Source organism: Hyaena hyaena, unplaced genomic scaffold (genome assembly GCF_003009895.1).
Source record: "Hyaena hyaena isolate Hyena2069 unplaced genomic scaffold, ASM300989v1 scaffold_101, whole genome shotgun sequence".
In the NCBI taxonomy this organism is placed as follows: Eukaryota; Metazoa; Chordata; class Mammalia; order Carnivora; family Hyaenidae; genus Hyaena; species Hyaena hyaena.
The window spans coordinates 2869902-2881920 of NW_024080733.1; the positions used below are offsets into that span (position 1 = coordinate 2869902).

Consider the following 12019-nt stretch of genomic DNA (forward strand, 5'->3'; position numbering starts at 1 on the left):
CTCATGTATGTTTTCCTGCAACGTGTGTTTGTACAAAGATGGAAGCGTAGAATTTGTTGGCCTGGTCGCTTCTCCTCACTTAGTGAACAGAGACACACTTGAAGGCACTGACGACAAATCCCACGGTATCGCCCGAACACAGAGCACACGGGAGGCTCCAGGCAGCACTGGGTAATAACGGCAGCAACACGGTACGGTCAACCCCTGGGCCGTGTGCACCTACACCTGGGACTCTGAAACCTGGAGGAAGTCCCCACGTCCCTCGCCCAAAGGGGCAAGCCTGGGTCTTACTTCTTTCCTCCGATCTTCACCAGTAAAGCACAAATGGTTCCTATTTGTTGAAGTGAGAATCAAAAGCCATCAAGAGGGGCTCCTGGCGGGGGTTCAGTCGGTTAAGCATCCGACTTCGCCTCAGGTCATGATCTCACAGTTCGTGGGTTCGAGCCCCGCGTCGGACTCTGTGCTGACAGCTCAGAGCCTGGAGCCTGTTTCGGGTTCTGTGTCTCCCTCTGTCTCTCTGCTCCTCTCCTGCTCATACTCTGTCTTTCTCAAAAATAAACACGAAAAAAAAATTTTTTAATTTAAAGAGGCTTCTAGAGCCTAATTTATTTTTTAGTGCAATCTACAGTGGCTGTACCAATCTCTAGGATGTAATATAATTTTAATAATTTTGGCATTTGCTGGGTAGGGGCCTGCTGTTCACACTCATTGTGGAATTTACGGAGTTTTCTGGGAAAGCGGGCCCCTCATCCACACCACGTGAATTTTCTAAGATGTGGAACAGGACCCCGCGGTCCGTCCTCACAACCGTTAACACCAAACAGGCACCAAATATGTTCTCATGGTTCCCACTGTTCACAGACACTAGATTCTTTCTGGCGTTCCTTTCTTCTTTTTGATGCTAATTGTCCCCACTTTCCAGCTTAAATATAACATTTTCCTGGCTAGATCGAGCAGGAAAAAAGAAAACAAGACCATTGTCACTGGATATCTTCTGGGTCTCTTTGAGATGCGCTTATCTGATCCCTAATTTCTTCAGATTCCAAACTCCATGTGATTCCAAGCCCCTTTTAACACCTGCCCGTCCGCAGGTCGCAGTGCGCTCTGGTGCCTAGCCTTCCCGACACTGTGCTCCCGCTCTTCATGCCTCCCTCCTGGGGACAAAGCAGGGCTGGCACCCCTGCCCACCTGCGTGTGAGGGAGACGGGGCACCCACGGGGTGGCTTGGCCCCGACGAAAGAACCCCGTGTAAGTGAGAAGGACCCTACGGCCCCCAGGATGTTGCCCCATGATCCCAGCCAGCCTCCTCGGGGACCTTCTTCCCTGGGGTCCCCAGCCTCAGGCACCGCCTGCTATGTCTGCAGACCCCTGTGGGCCATCTGACCTCTGGATTCTTCACCTGAGCGGCAGCACCCCGGCTAGGCCTGGACATGTGGCCAGGGATCCGTGAGCTCCCGAATTCTCGGGAAAATGCTGTGGGCGCACATGCAGCGACTAGTCCCAGGCTCTCCAAGGTGCCCTTGAGAGAAACGAGCTTCGTGTCCACTCCTCCAAACACGGTTCTCAGGAATTTCTAACCTTTAATTTTGTCTGTTACCTTAAACTCCATGAACTCCGCTTTCCTAAAGCTCAAAAATGAGCTACAGTGGAGTATGTTTAATCCCACCATCAGGAGCCACGACTACACCATCCATTCAACAGGATCAATACACTGAAATGACTCACACCTTTTCCAGAGGACCAGGACCCCTCATACAGAGTCTTTACATCTGGGAACCCACATTTCCAGCGGAGGATAACAAACAGGCGCTACCATAAGCACTTTCACACCTTGTGACCTAACAGCCTCCACATACAAGAATGGTTCTCATTATAACCATGGGGCCAAAACTAATTCAATGGACCCTTTTCCACTTACTATCTGTGAGGTTTGTATGAAGTATCGACTCTTCACAGCACAGAACGGAAGCTCTACACTGAAGAAAACAAGGCTTAGAGGGAGTAATTACTCTTCCCAAGGCCACGGAGTTAGAGAGTGTCTGTCTCTCCGTCTCCCGGCCATCTATCCATCCACACAGTCATCTAACAATGACATATACTTGTTTAGATTCAATTCTGTCCCCTAAATAAATGCTTTGGATCACTGACAAAACTGTGATCTGTGCAAAAATCATTTTACTTGTCATCTTGGGTGGAAATAAAGCAGAACGCTTTGTCTTCAAAAATCATTAGCCTCGAATTATAATAAATTAGCATGTTCCTCATCTTCCCTACACTCAGCAAGTGTGTCTCACACGCTCAGCCTGGATCTGTACGTAGGCCCAACATATAAGAAGGCACACACTTCTACATTCTGGACACCAGGCAGGTATAATTTGAGGAGCCCCCACAACAATCCTGATTAGTGTGAATAAAAATTAATACTCTGGGGGTGCCTGGGGGGCTCAGTCAGTTAGGCGTCCAACTCTTGATTTCGGCTCAGGTCACGATCTCACGGTTCATGGGATCGAGCCCCACGTCTGGCTCTTTCCTGACAGCATGGAGCCTGCCTGGGGCTCTCTCCCTCTCCCTGCCCCTCCCCCCCGGCTCCTGCTCTCTCTCTCTCAAAATAAATAAATACACTTTGAAAAGAAAATGGGAAATCTATAGAGTGACTTTTCTGCTCTTGCTGTTTCTCCTCTGAGGAAACCGATGGAGGCAGACCCCACGCTTCCAGACCCCACCGTCACGGGAGAGGGAAAATCGTGCCAGACATGAGGATTCGCCGGAGAGGCTCCTCTGAAAGGCCATTTGGGTGCTAACTGGAGTCCGGGTTCCCGCTCTAGATGGATGTCAGAGTGAGAGTAACCTAGAGTCTACTTCCGACCGCCCGAGTCTGGCAGACGGCTGGGGGCCGGGGTGGAGACAGCCCACGCCTCCCCGGCCAGGCCGCCCCCTCCGTGGGGCGCGAGCATCACCCACTCAGCCCGTCTGCTGTGCGGCCCTGCCAAGGGCACCCTACTTGCTGGAGAAGAGAGAACATCACAAAGCCGACGGCGGGCTGCAAGCCGTCTGGGGGGACTTTCTCTTCCAGGAGACAAACCGTAATTCTGCAGCGGAATCTCTGATCACGCACCCGAAAAGCGCCAGCAGGAGGGCCGTGGCCGCCAGGTTTTCGCGGAACGTGAACGCCGTCAACTGGAAGGCGACGATGACAGTGACACACAGGCACACGGAAACCAAGTAAAAGACCTGGGGGAACAAGAAAAAGGCGGTGGTGTCTCGGCTCAGCTCCTGCCGAAGAGGGTTCCTTCCCCGTATTGCAGCCGACCCGTCTGTACGGCGGGGTTCACCCCCGGGAGTCACCGTCCGGGCTGGACTGAGTCCCCACTGTGTCCCCGCCCCCCAGGCATATGCTGAAGGCCCAGGACCTCAGAATGGGACTGTACTCGAAGATGTGCCTCGAAAGGGGCAATAATGGTACAGGAGGTCGCTGGAGCAGCCCCGACCTGACATGACTCTGTGCTTAGAAGAACAGGACACACGGAGGGACAAGCACGTGAAGACATGTGCCCGGGACAGACGCCTCGGGAGGCAGTGGCCCGGCCACGCCTGGGTCTTGGACTTCAGCCTCCAGCACCAGGATGGACAGACCGTCCATTGGGGGCCTGCTGTGACAGCCGCCCTGGAACCCACCACCCCCTCCTCCCTCGGGGCAGGTCCAGGGGTCCTGACACCTTCCAGGACACGTGGCTTCTTCCCACACCTGGACTCGAGGACAGGAAGATGGAGGCCACCTTACAAACCCCTCCCTCCCCCCCTCCACTGACCAGGACTCCCACACGCCCGCCGCTCTCCTCCCGGGGCCCTTGGCCAAGCCCTTCCTCACGCTGTCCACGGGGCTGCCTCCTCCCTGCTTCTCAGAGCTCGGTCTCCACGCTGCCTCCCCACGAGTCCTTCCCCCGCCTCCTGATCTAAGTCACCCTACAATAAATCTAGTCCCTGGATCTGGTGTGTTTGTTGGTCTGTTTGTTTCCCGATTCCCCTCGTGAGAATATACAATGGCCAAGGGGGCGGAGGACTTCTGTGCCTTGGTCGAGGCTTTGTCTCCAGCACCGCGGGCACACCCTGCCCCAGGAAGGGTCTCCAAAAATACCCACTAATTGAGTGACTTAATCCATCTAAGAGGCAGGAGATGATCAGATGAAGATGGAGGACACAGTCAACCAGGAAGAAAATACTCTCTGCCCTCCAACCCCAAGGCAGGCATCGCAGGGAACAGAGGAGCCACGTTCAGCAGCAGGGACAAGGGGATAATAAGGTAAGGGCTGCAGAAAAGGGGGGGACAGACTGCTGGAGTCTGGGAGACGACGGGCCCCCTCGTGCCCTGGACACCCACCCCCACCTCGCATGCTCCCACCCTGGGGACGCCTCCTCCTTCCCCGGAAGAGCTGCGGTCCCCGAGCACCATCACAGGTAAGGCGGGACAGTGGCATGTTCACGAGGACAGCCTGACCCTTTCTCTACGAAGAGGCTCTTGATTCCAGATAAATGTCTGCAGGCCCGGGGAACGAAGGGCGCTGATGCTGTCCTCCGCGGGAGGAGGGCCATGACCTAGAGAGCGTCCACTGGCGAGCTGAGCACCAGGAGAACACGCCAGGCTGCGGTCACTGGGGGTGGGGGGACGGAGGGTCAGTTCTAACGCTTTTTATCATCTCCCCTTCTGCCCCTTGAAAAGAGCATAGTAGAGGATTATGGCGTCTTCTTCCCGACAAGAGACTGCACTGGCGGGCAGGTCAGTGAGTGCCCGGAGCTCCTGTGTGTGGCTGGTCGGTCTTGCGTCTTAGGAAGTCATCCGTCCAGATGACAGACGGAGACGGAGACGGAACCTGAACCTCAACCGCTCTTACCAATGCAACGATCCGTTCTTGTGTGGACAGTCTGTCAACCGCTCTTACCAATGCAACGATCCGTTCTCGTGTGGACAGTCTGTCAACCGCTCTTACCAATGCAACGATCCGTTCTCGTGTGGACAGTCTGCAGCGGCGTCTCCTCACACACACCCACGCACACACGCACACGCGCACATTCGGGCGCACGGGATGTGGCTCTGGGTTCCTACCATGTCATACATGAAGTTAGTGAGCCAGTACGTCTTGTAGCCGAGCCCACTTAGGTGCTGCAGCCTCTTGGCTCCGGTCACCCGGTCCCTCACCACGGAGCTCCCGATGGATGCCGACAGGATGGAGAAGCCAAGCACGATGCAGAGGGCGACGCCACACTGACGGATGCTCTCCATGCTGCAGGCAGAACACAACAGCTTGTCAGGCTCACACGAAGGACGCGCATCTCCATTCCCCTGGAGACGACCAGCCGCGAGGGGAAGGGCGCTGGAAACCACGAATCAAGAACTTAGGGTGAGCAGGGCATGCTGGTTAAGCACGTGGACTCGGCCCTCGGATAGCCCTCTGAGGAGGCGTAGGCGATGGCTCCCCACTTCTAGAAGGCTCAACTGAGGGGTGCAAAGTGAGGGGACATTTCAGAGCCTGCCAATCTCAGAGTTTACGCTGGACGCCTGAGCCCGACTCCCCAGTGATAATGAAAGACATCCGTAGCATGGTGTCCACAGCAAGCTGTGGCCTCTGCCCACGTTGGGACCACGGGCATATGCATGCTGAGACATGTGCAGGGAAGGAGAGGGGGTGTTAGCTGGGGATCCCCAGGTCGCTGGCCCACCTCTGGATTTAGTCTGTCAGAATATCAAAATGATTCTGTAATGGAAAGAGGTGGAATAATAATTGTGATAGTACACACAGGGCACTTTCTTGGTCATCTGTTAACTAGAGGGCTGCCAACTGCCCCCTCCTTAGCCCTGACCGGCACACATGCAGAAGGCTGGAGGGAAGACATGGTTCATCACAGTGTCCACTGTGGTGCATCATCTCTCGCTCAGCAAGCCCACAGCCAGACTTGTGGCCGGCGTCTGCCGTACCAAGGGGAAGGGGGTGGGAAAGAAGAAGGCAGGCAGAAGTACCCCGCCTTCTAGGAGGGAATGAAAACTAACACTTAGCTCTGAACAGGGAGAGAAGCGGCTTTATCCCCCATCTGTCCGTGAGCAAAGCCTGGCATGAGGAATTTTCCAGAAGGCCTTGCTATGCTCACCTACACGAACACCATGTTTAAGACTGTACCTCAAGTGGGACTCCTGGGGGGCTCAGGTCATGATCTCGCAGTTCGTGACTTCAAGCCCCATGTCAGGCTCCATGCTGACAACTCAGAGCCTGGATCCTGCTTCTGATTCTGTGTCTCCTTCTCTCTCTGCCCCTCCCCCAAGTGCCTGGCCAGTGGAGTGTGCGACTCTTGATCTCGGGGCTAGGAGTTTGAGTCCCACGTTGGGAATAGGAAAAAAAAATCTTCAAATAAAAGAGATTATACCCCTAAAAAATGTCTGGAAGATGTGGAGCCCCTGAATTTCAGGAAGATCGCTTCTTCAGACCAATTTTGACTTAGAAAGACTGGGGTGTAGGATAAGCTCATGTTTTAAACTCGGTCAATGCACATTCTCCTCTTAACAACCATTTTCTTGACACTTTGCAAAGAAATGCCCAAGCCAGCACCCCTCCGCGCAAGTGCGGCAGGCCATCACCGCTGAGCCACCCATAGACTCTGTTCCGCCCTCACCCAGGGGTCCTGGGACTCACATCTTGTCCTCGTTCAGCAAAGCCCCTCCATACGGGTGGCTGTAGAGCGTTATTCCTGTGAAGGACAAATGGATCGGTGAGCCCTCTGCCCGCAGGTGAGCAGACCCTGTGCCTGCGAGGCACCTCCTGCCCCCCAGGCATGACCCACGAACACCACAAGAGAAAATCCACAGCCAGTCTACACTGGGACCCTACGGTCCTGTGAGAAATACCCAGCACGTCCTGAACACACCTCGCCCGGCAGACGCTGGGCTGTCACTTTATGCCCCAATCCTTATAAGCATCCTGCGGCGTAAGTAATACGTCAGCCGTATTTGTCGGGGTGGGAAGAACAGACTCGGAAAGACTCGATAACACACGCAAGGGGGTTATCTGATGGAACCTGGCCAATAATCAAAAACATCCCTCTCGACAAGCCAAGTCTAGACAGAGCGAACACCGAACGGTCTCAACGGCCGAGCTGTGTGTGGGGCCCCTTCTTCGGTTTTGTGTTGTCTGTCTGCCTTCCGGGGGTGTGTGCAGACAACAGCCGCCGTGGAGAAATCGCCACCGACTTAGCAATTTTAAGGATCTTACCAAAAAGGCTGCTCCTGCCATCACACGGCCTTCCCTACCCCAGCCGAGCCAGCCCGTTTGCTATCGGGACTCCGAAACTCCAGGCAAACCACTTGCGTTTCCCCTTACTGTCCGATGTGAGAGCAGTTGGTTTTCCCTCCTCCGACCGGCTGTTTCAAAGGCCCGCAGCGAAGTGTGTGGAGGCCACCCCAACGGGCACGTTTCGGGGGCCAGCCTGTGTTCTCTCCCGCTGTGGGCTCACGTAATGAAGCCTATCATCGTGTTTTGCATTCGCTTATGGCAGCATATTCGATCTTTCCAGAAACACCACAGGGGCAGGAGTAAACATAAATAAGTGAAAAGCTGCAGTTCTCCAAACGCCCCACGGCTGTGCCACCGCGAGTCTGCACTCCCGTCCACGGCCACCCGCTCCCCTCTGCGGCGGTGCCAGCTTTTCCCTTTCCGTCGCAGGCTCAGCCACACACCGGAGCAACTTCTTTCACAGCAGAAAGAACGGCGGAGGCTATGGATTCGGCAAGCCCACCGTACAGTGCTCCGGAGCAATTTCCTTGACTTTAAATGAATATCGTCCAGATGGTTTGTTGGAGGCCTCCACTGTGTGCGCTCAGTGCCGGGCGCGCGGTTTCCTAGATCCTGCACTGGATCTATGTTCACATTAGTGCTGAACTCAGTTGCCTGGTCTTGACCCCCTGCCTGTCTGGACCCATTACACCCCCACCTGTTTTTCTCCTGTCTGTCTCTCTTTCCCCCAGCGTGGCCTTCACCCCCACCTCACAGGACGTGCCGGCCCCCTCACCCTCTAGCTCGCACACTGACTTGACGTGCGGTGACCCATGATGTGCCGTGACCCACGCTGTCAGGGGCACGTGCAGGGGCTTACAAAGCCCTGGAAGCCTGCCCAGAGGCGGTGCGTGTCCCACTGGGTGCTGGGAGGGGGGTGACGTGTGTATTCAGTGGCGTGTGTGGCTGCACACAGGAATCGGGGCTTTCCAGATCAGAAAGCATTCAGAGAAATTCAGTTAGCTGATGGGGGCTTGGGAATGGGAGGATTCTAGAAACATGGGAGCATCTTGGACTCGCTGAACCTGAAGATACACACACACACACACACACACACACACACACACACACACACGGGGCAAGATGCAGCAGGACATGTCTTCTGATAGCTTAAGAGTTGCCATGAAGCACAGGAGTATTCTAGACGGTAGATTTTGTCCAAGGAGCCAGGTTCAAATGATATAACAGGTCATGTGAGCGGAGGGCTGGCGCATTGGGCCTGCTGGCCTCTGGGGCTTCAGGGGAAGAGGGCACAGGGGTCTGCTTCTCCCCCAGACCGTGAGGCTGGCCCAGCCGATTTCCATCCTCTACGCTAATGCCATTTGTAAGTGCAGTGCCTTCCTGAGGCCGTGAGCCGTTCTGGTGAACTATCAAAGCAGACAAGGTCCTGGGGCTCCTTGAATTTACCTCCAACTGGTCAGAAGTGAGGGCGGCCTGGGGTCCTGGGGGCGTGGCTGGTATCTGAAGGGCACTGACACGTGGGGTCTGCGTTCCCTGCAGACGGTCAGTACCAGGACTGAGGCAGTTCACCTGCTCGGGGATGAAACAGGACCCCCTCCCATAGTCAGATTCCCCTCCTCATCTAGGAGAAATGCAGGCCCAGCCAGGATCCCCAGCTTGGCCGGGACCATTAATGTCCCCATCATTCCCTCCCCCCCCATCACCAAACTCAAAGTTACATCATCCTCACTCCGGCCACTGCCATCCCTCGTGACACGTCTAAGAAGCCGTCAGGGTCTCCTCCTCCACACCACGTCTGCGCCCACGCACCAGGCCACAGCCCTGCACACCGCACCCCTGCCCTGCACCACCAGGACACTCACCCCTCTCCCCAGTGTCGCCAACCCCCTCCAGCAGCTCCGGAGGGTTTCCAAGGAGAAACAGAAAGAAAACACGGAGTCCATATTTTTTTATCTGGACACAAGACGCCTCCAGAATAAGGTCCAAACTCTCACGTTATCCGAGTCTCCCACCGTTCCCAGGGGACAAACAGCATTGCCAGCGTGTTGTCACCCTCAGCTGCAGACGTGTTTCTCCTCTTCTTACGCAGAGGCTCCTTGACGGTGCAAGACTGATGTGCATACGTGCTCTGGTGAATAGGGCTCTCCTCCCGCGCTGTCGGCACGCAGTAGGGCCCGAGGGGCTCCCAGGCCGCTGTGTGGTCACAAGGGTCCACAACCGAGGCCCCGAGCACCCTTCTGCTCCCACGCAGCCACTTCGGCTTCCCACCTTCAGGTCAACACTCAGCCGCTTACGCGAGATCTTCGGCACCTTACTGTAAAACAGGCTTTGTGAGAAAAGCACTTTGCCCGCCGGTCGGTCATGTAAGAGTTCCGAGCACGGGTCAGGCGCGTCGGGCTCCGCCGTGCTGTGCGGGAGGGTGGTGTGTTGAGTGCATTTTCTGCTTAAGATGTTTTCGACTGAAGATGAATTTATCAGGACAAAACCCCCTCAGGAGTGGAGGAAGGTCTGCGCTTCTCTGTCCAGCCCCTCTCTCCTCGCGGCGGCTTGGTGAGGATGCTGATCTTGGATCACCTTCCCACGGAGGCGCACGGGGCCGCAGGGGGAAGAGAAAGGCGCTCTGCATGCCCTGAGCCCCTTACGCACTTGTGAGCAGAGAGGTGTGGCTGCGATGAAAATCCCCGCAGCGACGTGCTGTGCGTCCTTCAGGACCAGCCCCATCACATCCGTGTGAGCACGGTGGACAGCACGGCAGAGTCGCAAGCGCAGACACTGGAGATGCCCCCTCCCCGGCGTCTGGCAGCCTGTGCCTTAGCTGGGGTTCCAGACTCCGGCTGCAGGGACGACCCTCATTCTCCTGCCTCCCTTCCACACGTGCTTCCGATTTTGCAAGGAATGTATCCATGCAGAAGGTGGGGAACGAGGCTCGGGGTCCAATGTCCCTGCCCTGCTCCTTCCTCGGTGAAAAGCTGCCAGAGGTTTTGGGGGTGCGTTCAATTATAAAATGTTAAGCTACCACGATTGGGTTATTTTGATCAGGCAGCATAAACATCTTAACTTTAAACCGTTGGGTCATCGCTGAGAGATTAAAAACTGCACCCCAGTGTTGGCTTTCGGTCCACCCGTTCCTCTGTTCTGAATACACTGCCCTTCACTGTCACGTAGCCAGATTCATTATCCTTCCCTGGCTTTAATCTGGGAGGTGGGAATACATGGGGCCTTCGGCTCACAGATGAAGCAAGTGACGCCTGTTTCGGTCAGCGACCCCGACGCGCCAGACCCTGGGCCGGACATTTTCACAACCCATTCTCTCACTCAGTAATCGGAAGATGAATTCCGAGATGCAGAAACCCGCACACGGTGGGGGAAGATCCTGTGAAGTCAGCTTGCAGCATTCGGGAAGCAGAGTTTCCTCCAGGGAAATGGGGCCCCGAGAAGTATTCCAACGTGGGCACACCCTGGTTTTCCGGAAGCCAGGACAGAGGCCCAGAACTGCGGCAACTTTGCCGAGCAGTTGACTGTGCCTGGCCGAGGCGGGGCCATCACGTCACCTCCCAGCACACAGGGCTCCGAGACCCTCCCCTGTGCTCAGGACACGGTGGGTGCCACAACCATGCCCTCAGACGTGAGGATCTCACCACGGCAGCGGGGGAGACATGTGTGCACTTCACGTAATGAGGCGCAGGAGAGGAGCGCCGTCCTGCCCTGTCTGTCTGTCCTTTCGTTCCCGAAATGAGGCCGCCCAGGCTCTGCCCACCCCAGCTCTGAGAAGGACAGGCTGCTGGACCCCGCAAAGCACAGCGGTGGCTCCTTCCAGGGAGCCTCCACATCAATACTTCAGAGGGGCCACAGCCTCTCATCTGAGGCTGACTTTGAAGAGCCCTATAATTTGCATATTTTATACACGGTAAATATTTAACTATAATCTTTGGAAGAAGCACACAAGCTGCCTTCCCTCCCAGCAGGGAGCCCCAGCGGCCGGGAGGCAGCTCTCCAGCTTAGTGCTCACGACTCAAGCATCCTGGGCACCTCTATTTTTTTTTTAATTAAAAAAAAATTTAATGTTTATTTATTTTTGAGAGAGAAACAGAGACAAAGAGAGAGTGTGAGCAGGGGAGGGGCAGAGAGAGGGAGATACAGAATCTGAAGCAGGCTCCAGGCTCTGAGCTGTCAGCACAGAGCCTGACACGGGGCTCTAACTCATGAACCATGAGATCATGACCTGAGCTGAAGTCGGACGCTTAACCGACTGAGCCACCCAAGGGCCCTTTTAATTTTTTCAAGTTTATTTACTTAGAGAAAGAGAGAGCATGAGCAAGGGAAGGACAGAGAGAGACGGAGAGAGAGAGAGAATCTCAAGCAGGCTCCGCACTGTCAGCATAGAGCCCAAACAGGGCTCAAACTCAGGAACCGTGAGGTCATGACTTGAGCCAAAATCAAGAGCCAGACACTTAACTGACTGAGCCACCCAGGCGCCGTAGGCACCTCTTTAAAGGGCCACCGTGGCATGAAATCTTCACAGCTGCACCCATGTCCACCGTGAAAGTGACAATGCTCTTTGAAAGCAAGATCTCGAGAAAGAAAGGGTGGCACAGCGTGGTGCTGAAGAAGGAAGCCATGAGATATGAGCAGGAAAACCCCTCGACTTGCTTTCCGAGCCCTGAGCCTCGCTGGGGTTTTCGCCACCAGTAAAGAGGACAGCAAGCACGTCAGCGTCAGAGCGGAATCAACAAGGCTCTGGT

General features: G+C 55.4%; 1 protein-coding gene across 1 annotated transcript in view; it reads right to left on the minus strand.

Moving 5' to 3' along the window:
• Positions 1 to 12019, minus strand: part of ABCA13 (ATP binding cassette subfamily A member 13) — a 326881-nt gene that overhangs the window by 80058 nt on the left and 234804 nt on the right. The window contains exons 52-54 of the mRNA XM_039235661.1: positions 6681 to 6735; positions 5102 to 5279; positions 3116 to 3231 (exon numbers count right to left, since the gene is read on the minus strand). Coding sequence (XP_039091592.1) covers positions 3116 to 3231; positions 5102 to 5279; positions 6681 to 6735 — 349 coding nt within the window. The remainder of the gene's footprint in view (positions 1 to 3115; positions 3232 to 5101; positions 5280 to 6680; positions 6736 to 12019) is intronic.